At 42.0% G+C, this 17,959-nt stretch overlaps 1 protein-coding gene and 1 long non-coding RNA gene across 2 annotated transcripts in view; one reads left to right on the top strand and one right to left on the bottom strand.

Annotated features, from left to right (window-relative positions):
• Nucleotides 1-830, top strand: part of mib2 (MIB E3 ubiquitin protein ligase 2) — a 33,045-nt gene extending 32,215 nt beyond the window's left edge. The window contains 1 exon segment of the mRNA XM_030732793.1: nucleotides 512-830. Within this exon segment, the coding sequence (XP_030588653.1) occupies nucleotides 512-753 (242 nt within the window). The 3' untranslated portion in view covers nucleotides 754-830.
• LOC115782569 (uncharacterized) overlaps nucleotides 1-17,959 on the bottom strand; it is a 43,247-nt gene that overhangs the window by 604 nt on the left and 24,684 nt on the right. The gene's annotated exons all lie outside the window — the stretch shown is intronic.

Genomic DNA, 17,959 nt, shown 5'->3' with positions numbered 1-17,959 from the left:
TTCTGGTATGTGGCAACAGGGCAGTGATGTAATGGGAAATGTTACATACCAAACCAACAATGCAGGTCTCCTGTATGTATTCCTGTGTTAGTTCATTAACAGCTTTTATTTTTGTGTTTCTTTTTGTTTTACAGTGCCAGTTGTTTATTAGCTAAGTTTATTATCCTCATGTACTCTGATTTATTATCAGCAACTTTATAAGTCTTAAATGTTTCTTGCAGTGCTTTAACAGCTTGTTACCCTAATGTTTATTCATGAGATTCTTTAATCTTTTAACATTTGCATACATGAGGACTGCTCTAAGTAAGCAGTGTTCACTCGTCTTGAGGTGTCACTGACATGCAGCCTTGAATGGTGAATGAAAGAAGCTGTGTGTTCTGGACAGTGCTGTCTCCATGTTAACCTTATTATCATTGAGGCAATAGCACAGCAGGACAGTCTCATCTTGCACAACACACTGCACAGTCTGCATAAAATGAACTTGTCTAATAATGATGACCTCCCTCCGCAGACCAAACGGAGGTGGACTGCAGCCCTGGCACTGAGAACTCGGAGCAGCACAACCTGCTCGAACAACTGCAGTCTCGCTACCGGCAGATGGAGGAGCGGATGACCTGTCCCATCTGCATCGACAACCACATCAAGCTGGTCTTCCAGTGCGGACACGCCTCCTGCATCGACTGCAGCGCCGCACTTAAGACCTGCCCAATCTGCCGGCAGACCATCCGCGAGCGGATCCAGCTGTTTGTCTGAGCTTCTCTTTTCTCTCAGCTCTCAGAGGATAGTGAAGGGGGGGGCTGGAGAGAAGCGAGGGTGGGGATGGGTAGTGGGAAACTGTTATCTTGGATGCCCCAGTAACCCCCCCCCCCCCCCCCCCCCCCCAATGGTTGAATATTCAATCAGCCCGCAGGCTGCTTTACTATCAGCTGCTGTGTTAAATCGCTGAGATTCGTCTGTTTGTTACATTCTGAGTAGCTTTCATCGAGCAGCGCAGGCAGGAACATGTCTATTACTTTAATTTGAGTTTCGGCACCAGGACTGATGTTTAGCTGAGTCCGACAGTCAAAGTCATGAGGTGATGCTGCTGCTTTGATTGGCAAGCTGGGAGATAAAAGCCCCCCCCCCAAAAAAACCTTCTTCTTTTCCTCACTCCCACCCAGCCTCTGCCTCTTCTAATCTGTCCTCTCTTTGCTGCTTTAAGTGGATGTCTGTCCCATCATCCTCTCTGGCTCTCTGGCCACATCTGTTTACAAGGCTGCATAAAAATCACTTCTCATCTTGCTCCTCAGCCTGTCTTGTGAATTATGTTTGCTCTCATTTGTATCAATCTCTTAATAATCAGTGTTAGTCTCTGCAGAGGGAGTTGGTATAAATAAAGGCTCTCTATATAATCCCCAACCACTTGTTTGTATGCAAGGGGAAACACTATATATGCATGAACATATGCATATTGTAAAGCTGAAAATGACTGTGTTGTCACGGGTGATTCGTCGTTGTCGTTTTCTTTCTCTGGTTACATTTGTGGTTTTTATTAATGTACCTATGAGTACACATTTGTATTTATGTGTGAAAGGTGTTATTACTTAGTAACGTCCTTTTTTTCAGTTGGTGTTTGCTCAGCCAAAATGTTTTGGTTTCTACTGAAGTTCACCCCGAGCTTATGTCCTCTACTCAGGGTATCAAATCATTGAAAGCACTTGGGATATCCACAAAGAATTAAAGAGCCACCCCCAAGCACACACACACACACACACACACACGTACACACGCCATTACAAAGCAACAGGTCACTGAAAGTAAAGCTTAGAGAGTCGGGCATACTGACTAAGAACTGAAGTAGAAACATTTCACTTTGTCAAATGTCACAATTTCATTCTCGTTAGTGAAATGAATGTTCGCAACAAAACTGACATTTTCCTCTAAAATACAAAAAAAATTCCGCACAGCTTCCCTGAAGCACCAGTCGGCTTTATGTCCATGTTTGATTCTGTGTGTGGACTTTGTCTGTCATGTGTCTAGTGCAGAGACTCGGCGAGCACAGGGTTCACACTTTTAGCAGATATTTTGTTACCGACCCACCAGATGTATTGTAAGATCTAGAATCAGAAGGGCAAAAACCTGGCATCGTTGTGTCACATTTGTATTTCATTCCACGTCTACCTTCATAGTCCAGTGTTTTCAGAAGAAACCCTCGATTTCTCCTCTGGAGTTCTGGATTGTACATCATCTCGATCCATTCTCGGTGTGTTTTCTTGAAGGGCTTATGCATATATCTATTCTAATCCTAAATTCATTTTTATTTTCTAAAACAAACTTCCAGAGACAGATGTTTCTTTTTTAATTTGCTTCATTAGATCCCAAATTTTGGGAGAGCCAATGTTAAAGATGTACATTTGAATGTTTTTTTTTTTTGTGTTTTTTTTTTTTTGGTGGGGGGGTGGTATCCAGTCTCACTCTGCCTTTCTTATGTGTAAAGAGGGGGGAAAAAAAAATTAAAGAGAAGGAGCTGGAGAAACCCAAGAGACCAGGAGGCTCACTTTGAGGAAAGAACTTTTTCATCAGTGCCAAATCGCATGAGGATGTGCATGGGCATGCACGCCCGAAATTACCTACACGCACTATGCTACACCCCTCTAAGCTCAAGTGAGGGTTCAATTATTCCAGCAGTGTGAAGTAAACTTAAAAACTTTAACTTTATGTTTTGTCTAAAATCAGAAATATGATGACAACACTCTGTTACTGGTGTTAGCAGCTGAGCTCATGGTGTTAGCCTTTTAACTTCAGCTTACTGTTTTGAACCTCCTTATATTCTAAATGAGACGAGATGTTACACACTTCTGAAATATTATCGGTCCCGTATTGTTTGGAGCTTTTTACAAGTATATATATTTATATTTTATGAGACATTGTCAATCAAGGGACACGTTTCTTACAGATATTTCAGCATTTTAAGGATTGTCTGTTGGTGTTTTAAGGTGATGGGTTTACAGGCAAAGGCAATAATGTTTTAGAAAAAGGGGAAGAAGTTTGAATTTTTTATTTTTTTTTTTGTTTTTGTTTTGTTTTTCCCCATTAAGTAGGTCGCTGTGGGGCGGGAAACGATTTATGTATTAAAAACTATATTAAAGCAGCAGTTGTTATTGGTGTTTGTACAGTTCAGCTCTTGGAGTTCTGATGTTGGCCTTACTGTCCATTCCTCCTCTGTTGATGTTTTTTCAGTTGTATTCTGTACAAAAATATTTTGCAATAAATATGGAACTGTTTTCTAAGGACTCGGGCTTCTCCTGCTTTATTTATTTTATTCTTAAGTAATTTGGTTTTTTTTGCTGTTGTTTTTTAACCTTTATAACAAAGGAAACCTGTCATCTGAGTATCCTAATGATCCATTTTCTTCAAGGGGGAGGCTGGTATAGGGTGAGAAGCAGTGGTACATCCTGGGTGGGTCACCAGCCTGTTGCAGGGCTAACACAACGAGATGGACGACCATTTATACTAATGATCAGTTTAGAATGACCATTAATCTAACCCCATGCATGTCTTTGGGAGGAAGCCATGCAGACACAGGGAGAACATGCAAACCCCACACAGAAAGGCCCCGGCCTGGATTTGAACCAGGACCCTCTTGTTGTGAGGTGATGATGCTAACCGCTGTGCCGCTGTGCCGTCTCTACATTGGCCAAACTAAAATCATTGTTTAAAAAGTGTGTGTTATCATAATTGGGTCTTTTCTAGAATTCATTGCCTACGACATAATCTGGTATATAGTGTATTAGGCCTACAGATACATATTTCTTAAAGCAGTAGTGCAGTGCAGCACTATCCCCTCACAGTAAGAAGGTTTGGGGTTTAAGTCTCCTGTTTGGCTGGTTCTGTGTGGAGTTTGCATGTTCTCCCAGTACCTGCCTGAGTTTCACAGTACAGAGATGTACATGTTACACCCAAAGCAAACTCAAATTATTTACACCTGTCATATCTCCAAACATGTTCCTCAGTTTCAGCTGCCTATATAAGAAGCAAATTATGATGATGATTACAGTACACAATATCAGCAGGATATGAAAGTTTATTTTTAAACTACTTGGTTTCTCTCTAATCCAAAGGAGTTGTCCAGGGCTCTGAGTTAGGAATACTGCTCTTCTCCATATATACATTTTTTATGGGGGGTAATTTATAAAGTGCTGGGTTCATTTTTACCCAGACAACACAGTTATCTATTGTTCTTACTCTACAGTAGCACAAACCCTCCAATTTCTACTGCCTGCATTTGGTGTTGTTCAGTCCCATTTAAAACAACTAAATGGCTGATTCCAGGAAATATTGCTGGATTACAGTAATATAATATGATCATCTCCTAAAGAAGTTGGATTTTATATATTCCATTGTGCTGGCTGTCAAAATCATGTAAACCACTCTTCTCTGCACACCCCCTGACTGTTCCTCCTGTCACATGACTCAGGATATAGCACTACCTTTTTGTAATAATGAAAATACAATGAATAAAGTGTATTAATCTTTCTCTGTGGTAAAATCTCTTTCCCGTTACTGTCCACCCTGTTACAGTAACAAATATCAGGGGTATCTTTGTGGTTACTTGCAGGAAATAAACTGAAAAAATGAAAGCAGTTAAAAGCAGGGATGACTTTCTTTTTTCCTAGTTAGAAATGTGTCAAAATTACAACACATTTACAGGTTAAAGTGACATTAACAGAGAGGACAATGTCTCTGTCAAATTAATCGGGCCAATTTCAAAGCTTTAAAGGTTTTGTTAAATATTTAAAGTGTGCGTAATAATGGATCTCTTGACCTATTTCCCGGTCACATCCTGCAATGAGATTCTTCTTAGTTCAGTCAAACAGCAGGTGAGCAGGTTGCGTTTGCTGTAACCCATTTAGTGTGTCTGGTTTCTGAGCAGCGTCTCCGGTTAAACACTGCCTTGTGCTACCTCTTAGTCCTAATTGTCTTATGGCTCAGAAGGCTTTGGCATATGACTCAGTGCTTTAGTGACGTCTGAAGACAGGATGACAGAACAGTGGGACCAAAAATCAAGCCGTGATGTTCACATTTGTTGTTTTTCTGTGAGCGTCACAAAGCTAAAGGGATATTTATTTTACAAAGGTGTAGCGGGCTTGGCTAATCCTCTACATTAAATACCAGCTCGGTCAGCCTAGCTGAGTGCACTACAGCAGAAAATAATTCAATATTCAGAATGTGCTTGTTTGAGGATTTGTTCACTTTGTTAACATTACATATTTTAATGGTCAAAGCCATTATATTTGCTGTAGCCCAATATACACTCACCGGCCATTACATCACCGGTACATCTGTTCAATTAATTGGTGATGCAACTAGCTAATCGAGTGTCTCAAACTCAAATGGCATCCATGTTCACCAGATCTCAATAGAGCATCTTTGGCATGTGATGGAATGGGAGAGTCACATCATGGAGGTGCAACCAACAAATCTGCAGCAACTGCATGATGCTATCATATCAATATGGAAGTAACTTGTTGCATCTATGGAATTAATTCTGCAGGCAGAAGGGCCCCTGACTCAAGACGGCCAGTGAGTGTTCATAATTCCAAAAGAGATTTGCTGCACAATGTGGTGATAAAGATACAGTCAAAACAGCCCTTCCTGTTATACAAGATCAAACTTTTAGCCTCTTGTCTCACTTATATTCTGATCTTGGTTCATGGAGAAGTTTGGTGAAAGAGAAATACACAACATTCAGTTTGGATCTCAAACATCAAGGAGGGCCCTTTAAAAGGCAGATTAACAGAGGAAACACTTTAGGAACAATAAATACTTGAAAAATATTTAGGAATAAATGGTCTGGTTCTTATATAACATTGAGTACTCTTACACAACATGCCTCATTCACCCAGCACTACTTTATAAGCTTAAGGACCTTCTATTCACACTCCGACGGCTGCATCTGAGAGCAACTCGGGGTTCAGTATCTTGCCCAAGGATACTTTGGCATGCAGACTGAAGCAGCCAGGGATCAATCCAACAACCTTCTAATTAGCAGGTGACCTCCTCTACTGCCTGAGTTACAGCCAGGAGGTAGTGGTAGCCATCCATCCATCCATCCATCCATCCATCCATCCATCCATCCATCCATCCAAAAAAACAAAGCAGCATTACATTTCAGAAAATGACATTTTAGAAAATTTACACTGTAAAATTAGTTCTGTTTGTGCTGTTATTTTTTAAATCTGTTTTCTAAATTAATATATTAATGTTTCACACCTTTGACCAATTACAGTTTTAATTATGAGGATCATTACATGGACATTTTTTAGGTATATTGTACATTTATCTGTCTAATATCCTTTTGATTTTATTTGCGATTGTAGCTCCTACACTTCCTTTTTTATTTCCCTGTATTAAAAAACCTCCTGCCTGTGTTTACAGGATGAGGTGAGAGCACCATCTAGTGTCCTGATGTTTAAACTCAGATTATCAAACAATGCACAGATATTCATGCAGCGCACGACTTTAAATGAGTTCGCCCTTCTCATGAAATGCTGACTATTTGAACCACATACACACACATTACGATTTAGATCCATTTCATTATCTTGAGTAGACCATATGTGGACTGGGAAGGCATACTGAATTACTAAAGGAACTAGCTGGGAACACAGGGAGACATCTCAGGGCTCCCTCACCAAACTGCCCTCCATCCCTATGTGAGCTGCACCTCCCTCTTCCATCCATCCGTCCATCCACACTGGTTTTATACAAGTCCTGTATCTCTACATGCCATCACTCCTCAGTACTTTTCAGACCTCAGATAAAGGTCTACTCTCCTTTTGGGGACAGAGCCTTGAGTGCTGTCCTTTGAGCTCTGTAACACCCCGTCTTTGGGCATCTTTGAAAAGCAGACTCATTATGTGTAAAGCAACCTTGGCTTCCTTGAAATCTAGTATATAAAGTTTCTATCATCATTAGTGAAGAACCTGTTGCTAACAATCAACATAACCAGATAATCAGATAACCTTAGACTGACACTCCTGATCACTCAGCCAACTGTCTCCTACTTTATTACATCTTATCAGTAAATAGCTTTTGGGAACAATTGGTCTAAGTCTGGTCTTTTCCATTACCAGCAGTATTTGCTGTGGCTCACTTCCTGACAATTTTAATCAGTTAAGTATTCAGTCAATAATTACAGATGTGCTCCCCACTCCCACCCAGACTTCAATCATATCTGAATAGGTGCTGATTCTGGCAGATGGCCTGTGGTAAAAACTGTTGCCTCTGTATGTTTGACAGTAATTAATAATTGATGTCAGTGACGTATCAGCGCCACTTTTTGCATGAAATGTGTTATTCCTCACCAAGTTCTACCATCACCGCAGAAAAGATCATTTTGATGATGTTGTACATTTGTCTTGATGTATTTAAAGAAAGTGAAAATTCATTCTGTATTCAGTTGAGAGGCTGAGGCAGAATAAAAAAACAGAACAGGCCTCTGATGAGTGTTTGCAGGGATCCACTGGATGACATGACGTACGCTGCTTCAGATTCCAGTTTAAAGTTGTTTTACTGGTTGGCTCAGACGCTCTCTGTGTTTACTGTATTGCCTGGTAACTGTGGAAAAATACAACAGGTGAACGAGTGTGCGCTTTCACATATCTGAATCAGCCGGAGGAAAGAAGCGAGACATGATTCAAAGCTCCCAACATCACATGATCTGGTTCCACAAGTAACTTTTATTCGATGCGACATCCAATTTCAGACAGAAATTCCCAAATTTTTTTGAGCACAGGTTTGCTTGCTCTTTTTTTCTACACCCTAACGAGTAAACCCATTCACCCGACCCATTTAATCTGTAGCATGATCACAATGTGCCTCTTCCATTGAAGGTGTGTTTTCAGTGACATTTGTTTATCAGTTTGCCACAGCCGCAATCCCCTGCGAGTCAGCTGTTTGTTACAAGGTGTGGCACCCTGAGTCAGGAAGTCCACATATTCCTCTGTGTCCTGTTTCATCGGTGAAGAGTAAAACGAACACCAAACCAGCATCTGCTTGTACTGGCAGAAAGCGCAGGGCCAACGTTTCCTCTGAGATCTTCAGTTTTTGTGCCCCTTTGTCCTGTGAAATCTGTATAATCAGGTTTTTATGCTCTTATGGAAACGACCGAAAAGATGCAGGGAGTTTTCCGCACGTTAAGGTTTTAGTGAAACCCGCTGGAGAAAGAAACCAGCATTCAGTGAGGCTTTGTTTACACTGTCACTAAACACCTGTTGTCCCATCAACAAGTTGCACTGCATCGGTTGCTTCTCATTCCACATACAAAACAAAATATCACCAGCAGCCAACAGGGGTTTGTGTCATTGTGTTACCTATTGTTACGGGAACACAGAAACTGAGCGTTCCCCCACGGGATCTGCAGGCTTCTTCTTCTAATGTATCTTGGAGCGGGGAGAAGCTTTTTAAAAGAGAGGGAACTTCCATTTGTTTTGGGACATAATCTTAAAAATGTTGCACCTGCATGTTTTGCTCACTCGCTAAAATAAAACACTGAAGGAGATAAAGGGAAGGAACACAAACACAATCAACAACTTTAGGTTCATTTTTGAGTCTTTCTGAGACGCACGAGCTATCACACAGTCTGAGGTGATGTTTGACACAAGTAATTTTGATGGTCATGCAGCCTTGTTTCTTACACCTGTTGCAACACTCATCAGTCAACAACATCATCCATGTTTTTAAATCAGTTAACATGCTCGACAGGTCCAAACATTGGGGATCCTGAGATCCTCTGGTAGAAGTTCAGGCTCCAAGACAGAGGAGACGGGGCTTTTAATGTCAGACCTCCTTCTTCACTGACATCTCTTGAAGAACCACATTATTTTAGATGTGTATTAGCACAAATATACAGTACTGTGCAAAAGTCTTGAGCCACATGTCATTTCTTTATTTTTTGCCAGGAAAATGGGAAATAGGTGCGGAGATTTAGTTCTCCGGGCTTCTTGAAGGACATTCAAAGCTCTTCTTTGGATTTTAACTGCTTTTTTGGTTCTGTTCTCTGTTAAGATGATCCCACACTGCTTCAATAATGTTGAGGTCCGGGCTCTGAGGAGGCCAATCCATGACTGATAGTGTTTCTGTGTGTTTTTCTATCCAGGAATGCTTTTACTGCATTGGCAGTGTGTTTGAGATCATTCATGCTGAAAATACTATTAGTACTGTAAGGTGGATCAAAATCTGACAGTATTTTTCTGTGTTCATAATTCCATCAATTTTGACAACACCACTGGATGAAATCCTGCCTCAAACCATGACAGAGCCTCTACGTGCTTTACAGAAGGCCGTAGATACTCACTGTTGTATATGGATGACGATTGGATCAAAAAGCCTCAAATTCTGATCCATCACTCCATCTGACCTTGTTCACCACTGATTTTCAGTCGAGTTCTTGTGTAATGTGGCATACCTCCAACTTTTCTCCCTGTTTCCCTTCCTTATAAATGGCTTCTTGTCAGCCACCCTCCCACTGAGACCATTTCTGATGAGGCTTCAGTGAACAGTAGATGGATGAAGGGTGAGATGCATCTCTCAGGCCCTCTGTCAGGTCTTAAGACAATAAGCATGCCTCTGAAAATGGTTAGGTACAAGGACTGGACTGAAAATGAGTGAAAAAGCAGCCAATGTCCAAAGAAAAACCTCCATAAAGACTGGAAACTCTTAAAAAATTACAAGAAAGTCCGGCTGCTTGGAAGCAAAATGTAAAGAAATGAGATTGCTCTTTTTACTCTTATTTAATTTGATTGAAAATTTGTTTGTCGTGACTCGGGTCCTGCTCTGTTTGCGGTATTCGACATGCACAGTGTTTCAGCGGGACTCTGCTCTCCCATAATGTTTGAAGAAGTCTGAGAGAGAGTGGTCAAAATCAAAGCAGCAAAGGCTAAAATGTCTGGCCTTTTAAGATTTTTACTTTTTTTTCCAGCAGAGGAAGTTTACCAACTGTCACGGTCCGTACTTCTGGGAAAAGGGAATCATCACGCGTTTAGTTTTAATGGCGGAGATCGTGGTGACCGTGACCTCAGGGATTAAAGCTTCTCTTTAACAACAATGACTTGAGGTTTCCTAGAAATCTCAGTGCCCTTTCTCAGTCACAAATAATTAATAAATAATAAGTGCACAGACTGATAAACATATAACATCACACTCATTTGGCTGCGTCGGCACCAACAGATTTAGCCTTTAATGAGAACATTTAAATCACTAACCCTTCATCTAATAACCAACCTTCCAGACCGCTGCAGCTGCTACTGAGACAATTTTCTCTGCTTCAATCAAAGGAGCAGAAATTATGTTATTTTGCTGGTTATGATTTTCTGGGGATGTAGAAATGTTGCTTTTACAGCCAAGAGGTGTCTGACTTTTGTCAGTTTATTGTTGATTGGTGGTAAATGATGCTGATGCTCAGATTTGTGATGATTTGTTGATTCCTTATCAAAGTACTGATAAAATTCAAAAACTGTATGCGCATGATATTATATAGGTGTTTTAATACGCGTTGCACTGAAAATGATGCACCTGCTCCGTTCAGGAACACCTCGTTTTTCCCTTTGTCCTCCTGTTCCCCCCCCCTCCCCCCCAGGCCGACTGCGGGCATCTGGTTGCTATGATGAGATTCCCACTGATGCAACACCAGCCAAGCTTGGCTCAACTCTCTGGGTACGAGAGCCTTTTGTGATTTTGGTGTTTGTGCTCACGATATCCCGCACAGGAGCTTGTTTCTCTGTGCACGTTTCCCGGCTACAGATGATCATTGATTTGATTCCACAGTAGCCTTAAAGTGCACATCACACTTTCTGATAAGAAGTCATCTGAACAGTGTTTTAGTGCACAGCCTTCTCCCCGCTGACCTGCCACACCTCGACTGCTTAACACTTCAATAACCGGCCCATGCCACAACTTGCGCCCCCACCACCCCAACCCCCACCCTAACTCCTCCCCTCCCATTTTACCTTCATTGTAGTCAGCCAACTGTTTCCTTGGTGCCCCGAGCTCCCCCGTTGCAGCAGATTTGTTAAGAAGGTGGTCATTACACTTCCTATAGGATAATACAGTCCATATGTAGAGGGACCCCACCACAACAGATGGGTAAACAAAGTGGGCTGAAGGTTAATTGGGCCCAATGACACCCACAGGACATGTCTTACTGTATGTAAGAATATACAGTTTGGTCTGTAATGTGTTCATGTTGTTTGGAAACCATAAATAATATCAAATCGCAGGGATTCACCTACGAGGCAGGTTAAAAAAAATATGACCCCCCCCCTTACATTTTTCATAGATTTCCCGGACTGTTGAAAGAAAGGTCGCGGCTGTTTCAGTTCAGCATCCCTGCAGCTCATCTCTGTGCCAAACCGTAGCAGACAAACGGCACTACTTTATGAGCTATGTTTGCTGCAGAAGCCAGTTTTGCATCTTGGTTTGATTTGAACAAAAGAGGTCAGGAAGAGAGGCTGAACATGACAGAGCAGCCTTGTCTCCTGCAGACAGTCCACGGATGCAAAATTATTTGCATAGGAAAATAGCAGTGAAGTCTTTGGAAGAACAGGGGCTGGAACGTGACCCTGCACTGGAAGAAAAGCTGATGTAGACCTATTCTCTGCTGTGCTGTAGATAATATGGAATATCTTACTTTACCTAGATAACCTGTGGATACACTTTTTGCTTTTAATTAAAATGCAGGCCGTGGAACAGAAATGAATGAAAAGTGGTGGCTTATGTGCTCTGCTCAGCTGCTACAGCCCTGCCCGTGGACACAGTCTCTCCTACTGTCTGCCTGATTTGCCTCTGATGCAAATACCAACTGAAGACGCGCTACGGTGATGACGCAGCTCAGGCAGCAGAAAAAGCTGCTTCGGGCAGAGGAAAGAGTGATTTGACTTTCAGTGTCAGGCTGGGATTTTCTGCGCACCTGGTGAAACGTCTCATTATTCCCCGTTCACTCTTAAGTCCTAAACAACTAAAAAAAGAAACCCCACAATTCATCCAAAAAAAGATTTGTTTTTCCCAACAGCTCTTTTTCCTTTTTGTTTTCCATGCATCAAGGCCCAAGGCTTTTGGGGGGGATTTACATTATTGACTGGATTCTTGTAGCTTAATGCTGAAAACAGCTGTAAAGTAGAAATAAAGGGCAAAGGTGCTCCGGTGATGTGTAAGCTGCGTATCTTTCTTAACGCAATTTTGTATTGATTGTAACATTAATGCGCTTTCCTTCTATTTCTGGTTGTTTCAGTTATGATGCTGGCGGGTGTCTGAACGCTCAAGGAACATTCAAGACACGACTGACTGGAGTCTTAGTTTGCAGCACACTGATACACACCTGTGGCTGTTTAAATAAGGATACAGAAATATTTGTACAGCCACATGGTGTATATGTACACAAGACCTGTGGCATGGTTTTAAAAGTAGTTATGCTGCAGTTAGCTAACGTAGGGTTGCTGTTTCACTGAACTGTATTAAAAAGGTAAAGAGTGAATAAACCCAGGATGACTGCTTTAAAATGTAGATCCATGAGTTTATTCAAATACCAGTGATAGGTTCGCCTGCAGGCCTCACCAGCTGCACTACAGGTCTCAGTGTGTTCCAGACTGTTTGTCATATGAACCAAGTAGCGACTGCCGAAGCTGAAAAATGAAGCCAAAGTGGAAATGCCGAAACTGCACTTTCATAAAGATCTCCAGCAAATCTCAGGAGACTCCGGTGTTAAAATGTCCACATTCAATGCCAAAATAAACATTCACAGGTTATTATGAAGACTCCCTGGGGATTAGACCTATTTTAACAAAAGGGAAGTTAGTTTTTATAAATGATATCAGGGTTAAAAGTGGGACGACCCGTGGAATTTGTGGGTTCTTTAAAGTTGAATCTCCTTTAAGAAAGTGGCTAAAGTTAGGCATTATTAGACGTGTGTCCAGGACTCCCCTCATTAATTCCAGTCACAAGACTGGGCTTCTTCACCGTGTGTGGTGTTGTTGACTTTTGTAGCATTATAATGTAATTATCAAATAATAATCAGGCCTGTAGCGTGATTAGTTTCACTAGCAACCCTTTCAAGAAGTCTTTGCTTCCAGTTTTTTGGGTGCGTGAAACTTTTGTATGATTTAATGCATCTGTCAGTGTATCCGTGTGATGCACACACGCAATCTGACAAGCTTGTGGTGGTCGATATATAAGCACTCCAGCATCCAGTCCAAATGTGGTGTTTTGGACTTCTGGGTCAAGAAAAAAAAAAAAGAGAGAGAAAGAGAGATCTTAGAAACCAGTGGGTGATGGCTACATGGCTCTCATATATAGTTTATGGGTTGAACAGCTCCTGAAGCCCCCAGCTTATAACCTCTTGACACTAGCATTAAGGGGGGTTGAATCTGATTGGCCAGTGTGAAAAACTAGAAAGAAAGTTTTTTTTCTTTTTGACTGTCCAAAAGCTGCCCCCGTATCTTAAGCTAAGCTAAGCTAAGATGTTGTCTGTGCTGAACACTGAGAGGACAGTACAGGTCAGGACAACAGACAGCCATTGTGTTGGATAGAGATTTAAAGTTCAGGGCCTGTTTTGTCTCAGAATTAATACTCTTGAGGGAGAACTACCAGGTCCAGGTATAAGTTTAATAAAATTAAAATGCTGAAGCCTGTTATTCAGCTGGCTATTGGCCTGTTAGCTGGTCTCTTGTGTGGTACATGTATGTGTCAGTACGTACAGCCCAATCATCCACAAGCTTATTTCCCAAAGGTAATAGTGTGGCACTTTGTGCCCGGAGGCACTCAGTTATGTATTATTGTAGAGGTTTGAGGTGACTGTATAAATAAAACTGAATTGAATTGGCATTAGTGAGCTGGTCTGTCACTCCCAGCTCCTTGGTTTTCAGTGAGCAGGTTACTGTTGCCTCTTTTCCAAAACTTAACCACGTAGTTTTTCACACCTAAACCTAACTGGCCAGTAAACAAAAGAAATCAGCAAGTGGGGGAGGGTGTGTGTGTGTGTGTGTGTGTGTGTGTGTGTGTGTGTGTGTGTGTGTGTGTGTGTGTGGAGACCCTGCCTGATACACCTGAATTCAAGGAGACCACATCCCTGATTAGGCAGAACTTTAAGCCTTGCTACAGTTTAAATGATTAAGATAAAAATTAATTCCCTGTTCTGGTGTCATGAACAAGGAAACTGGCTGCAGAGCCCAAAACAGTTTCTTGTTAAAGCATGGGAGTCTATGGGCCAGTTTTACACAGCCATTTTAAGATCTCCAGTTTTTGCCACTAGTGCATTAATTTAATTTTTAATGCAAAGATTGCCACTGCCATTCACTGTCACCTTTGTTCCACGTGCCACACCTTTATTTGCCTCTGACCCCACCATCTCCCACCTGTCTAGTTTTTCACCTGCAGTGTGAGGTTACTTTCTGCTGGGACTGTAGCAGCTCCAGTTGGTAGTGGTGTTGCGTTTTAAAAGTCAGCTTTGTAGTGTCAGGAAACTGAAGTTTATCTTCCCTAAAATCATCCATTCACCTTAGTTTCACTTTATACTTTTTTACCTGGTTGTCCGTGCTCCACCTGCAGTGGCTCTGTGCCCTGCAGTCTGAGATATGCAATTATGACTGAATAAAGTCATGTTAAGTGACAGTGATAATAACAGTGTGAATCTGTCGGGAAAAATGCTGAGTTGATGCACATTTGCACACAACTTCTTTTGAAGTGTGTGTGTATGTTGGCGTGGTCTGTCTGCGGTCCCCCCCACATGAATAGAGCTGAGCCTTGTGTAGTCGACAGCTGTGTCCTTTGAACGCCCAAAGACAAAAAGCCTTAAATCCAGCAACCACCCTCTTTCATGTGTTCATCTGATACCACTCTTCCTCACCTTGCTGTCACTCCATTCAGCTCTGCAGCCCGGGGCTGCTGCTTGTTACTGCACTGCATTCAATGCCCAGAATCCCTGGATTCACCTGCTCCCCCCTGAATGATACGGAGGAGGAAAAACGCTTTTGGAAAGAACAGCGTGCAGCTCCCTTTGAACTGCAGCAGAATGTGATTTAGTAGTTTAGATCCTTTAAACTTATTTTGATAGTTGAGCGTTAATAACATTTAGACACCCCCCCCCCCCCCCCCCCCCCCCACACACACACACACACACAATTGTTTCATGCTTTCAAGAACACACCTTAAATGTCATAGGTCACAGGTTATAGTATTCCCTGCTCATTTAATATGTGAGTTCACGTAAGACTGGATAGAGAAAGACATCGCAACCAAAGAATCCATAGGAGCAAAGATGGTGGTACAAGTACAGTTCCCAAGAGAACGTGGCTTTTTTAAACTCTTTGTAAGCAGTGTTGATCAGATTTGACAGGTGAGTGTGTATAAATGCAGTTTTCCTGTCCTGGTAACCAGTGAAATTAAAGTTCATTTAAGTTAATGCTTCCAAATACCTGCCTGAAAGTGTGTTTAAGGTGGCTGCTTTTTCCTAGGAGAGCTTTGGGCTGGAATACCAGCTGGATAAAGCAGCCAGTTTCTGTACTCCCAGATCATGTCTGTGTGTGATTTGGGGTAAAATAACAAACCCCAAATCTATGAGGATTTTTTTTTCAGCACAGACATTTCAGCAAAGATGGATGCTGATGTCAACATAAATTCTATTCCTGTGCTGCTGATTCATGGACGGACTCTGAGTTGAAAGGTAGCCTTAAACAAGAATACATCAATTTTTTTTTTCCTCGTTTCAACTTTGTATTATAAACGGAAACTTTTGCTAACACAAAACCTCGGGCTTTTTCTGAGACTACAGCTCATGAGTTCCCTCTGTGAAGGAGAAGAAACTGGCAGTAAATTTAAATAAACGTTTTCATGTTGGCTTGGGCTTCTCCTCAGGATACCTCTCATATACCACATGGCCTCTTGGGGGGGGGGCATAGAGGAAAGCTAAAAATACCACTGTATATCTGGAAGAAGAGGAGTCTTGAATGAGTATGTGTGATAAACCAGGCAGTTGGCCCTCCGTGTGTCCGACTGCCTCCCATTCACAGAGGGTAATTAGAAAATCCTCAGGGCAGGAACTGCTCAGCTGTGTGTGTGTGTGTGTGTGTGTGTGTGTGTGCCGGAGCGCCACTGAGTGTGTTTAGCTTGTGAATAAGGAGGCTGAGGCCCAATACTGTACCAGGCAAAGGTTTCCACCAGATCGTTCTTGCATAACTCAGTGAGTGATAACACCGGTGCATTCCTCCCAACACACATCACCAGCTGCGAGCATCTTTTCCTCAGTTTTTCCCAGTTCACATTTTTAAATACAGTCTGTCCCAGAGCACCGGGTGAGGTTCCTGTTCTGAGCAGTTCAAGAGGAGATGGGAGTTAAGGTGGCATGTTTGAAGATTCAGCTTTCTGCTTACTTTGAAGGGAAGGAGAGATTGGGTGATCATCCAGGCCAGAGGTTATGCTCATCAAGAGGTAGGTCAGGAGGGGTTAAAGCTGCAGGAGTTCCCACATCTATTGAGTGTCTTTGCTCTCCAACCTGATGAGAAACACACTGAGGAGAAACACACTGAGGAAAAAGGGAGGTTTTTCTTGTTGGATATGCACAGACAGAAGCTTTGTTGGCTGTTTACTCATATTTAATCCTTAAAATCTGAAGGTGGAGGTAGCTCTTGGGGCGCGTTTGCTAAATTTTATGGTGCCTACACTTGGCTACATTTCAGTATGTTGATTCAGAGCCTCTTTAATGCCACCGTCTTCCTGAATGATCACAGATTAGACAGTATAAACACCATGAACAGAGCACTGGCCATAAAACAGCAGCATCATACCTGATGAGCGTATACACTCTGCTTGCCAAAATACAACCCCTTACCCACATTTCCTCATCCGATGAACAGCTGGTCTCCATGACACCTGCTCTCCCACAGGTTCTCATGCATTGTATTGCACCTAGCTGCCTTTCTGATTGGCTTGAAGTACTATATGAACCCACTAGCCTACCGTCTGGAAACTGCCGTGTTTACAGAGCGGCGCCCGAATCCAAAGGGTGTGTTTGGCGTTGTAAAAGCCGTGGCTGAGAAAGCCTTTGTGCTGAATATGTTAATGTGTAGCCCTCTTAGTGTGACAGGTTTGTGTAGCAGCGAGGCTGAGGTAATGTTTAGGTCTGTGGACTTTGACACGCGCGTCTTCATGCGCCGATGATTTACTTGCATTGCGAGCTCTATGAATTAATTCTGAGGTCACTTGAGGTTGAAGCTGATGAGGTTTTCCAGACTTTAGGAGTTTTCACCTTCAACCTGACTTCCCCTTTTTATCATTTCAAATATTTTATATTTATACTTTAGATGACGATCAGCTGTACTTTAAGCAGCTTATTATAAAAACACTCGTCATTCAGTGTGCACAGGTATGTTTTTAATCATCCTGTAAACGCACAATGGATCTATTCATTTCAGGGGGAAATTTGTTTCCTGTAACACACACGTTCAAAAGCCCTTCACATCATTTACAGTTGCAGAACCTGCACACTGTTTACATGAGGAACAAAAAAGCTACACATGAAACCAAAGTCATTTCTGCTGCATTGATCCGATATGCAGCATGATCACTTACAGTGAGGAACTGCTGGTTGATAAACTGTCAGTTACTTTTTAGAATAGCTGCAGATCGGCTGAAGATGGTCAACCGTGGAACTTGCTTTGTTTAAGACACCCCCACCCCATTTTTTTTTTCATTTGAGAGGGAAAATGAAATGTCTTGGTATCTCCCTGTTACCCTCCCTCACTGCTTAGGTCAGATGTATATTTTGGCTGTGACCATCAGGATTACAAAGAACAGCACGTTTCTTTAAGCTGTAAATCTCACTTAATTGCATCTTTTTTCTTTGACTCAGCAGTAATTTACTGGCAGCAGACAGTGATGAGAGACAATGCCTTTATGACAATTTCCTAGTAAAGTCAAGCTGATTCGTAAT

The sequence above is a fragment of the Archocentrus centrarchus genome, chromosome 7 (assembly GCF_007364275.1).
Source record: "Archocentrus centrarchus isolate MPI-CPG fArcCen1 chromosome 7, fArcCen1, whole genome shotgun sequence".
NCBI lineage: Eukaryota > Metazoa > Chordata > Actinopteri > Cichliformes > Cichlidae > Archocentrus > Archocentrus centrarchus.
Note: the sequence above shows the minus strand (reverse complement) of the source record. Positions and strands in the feature narration are given on the sequence as shown.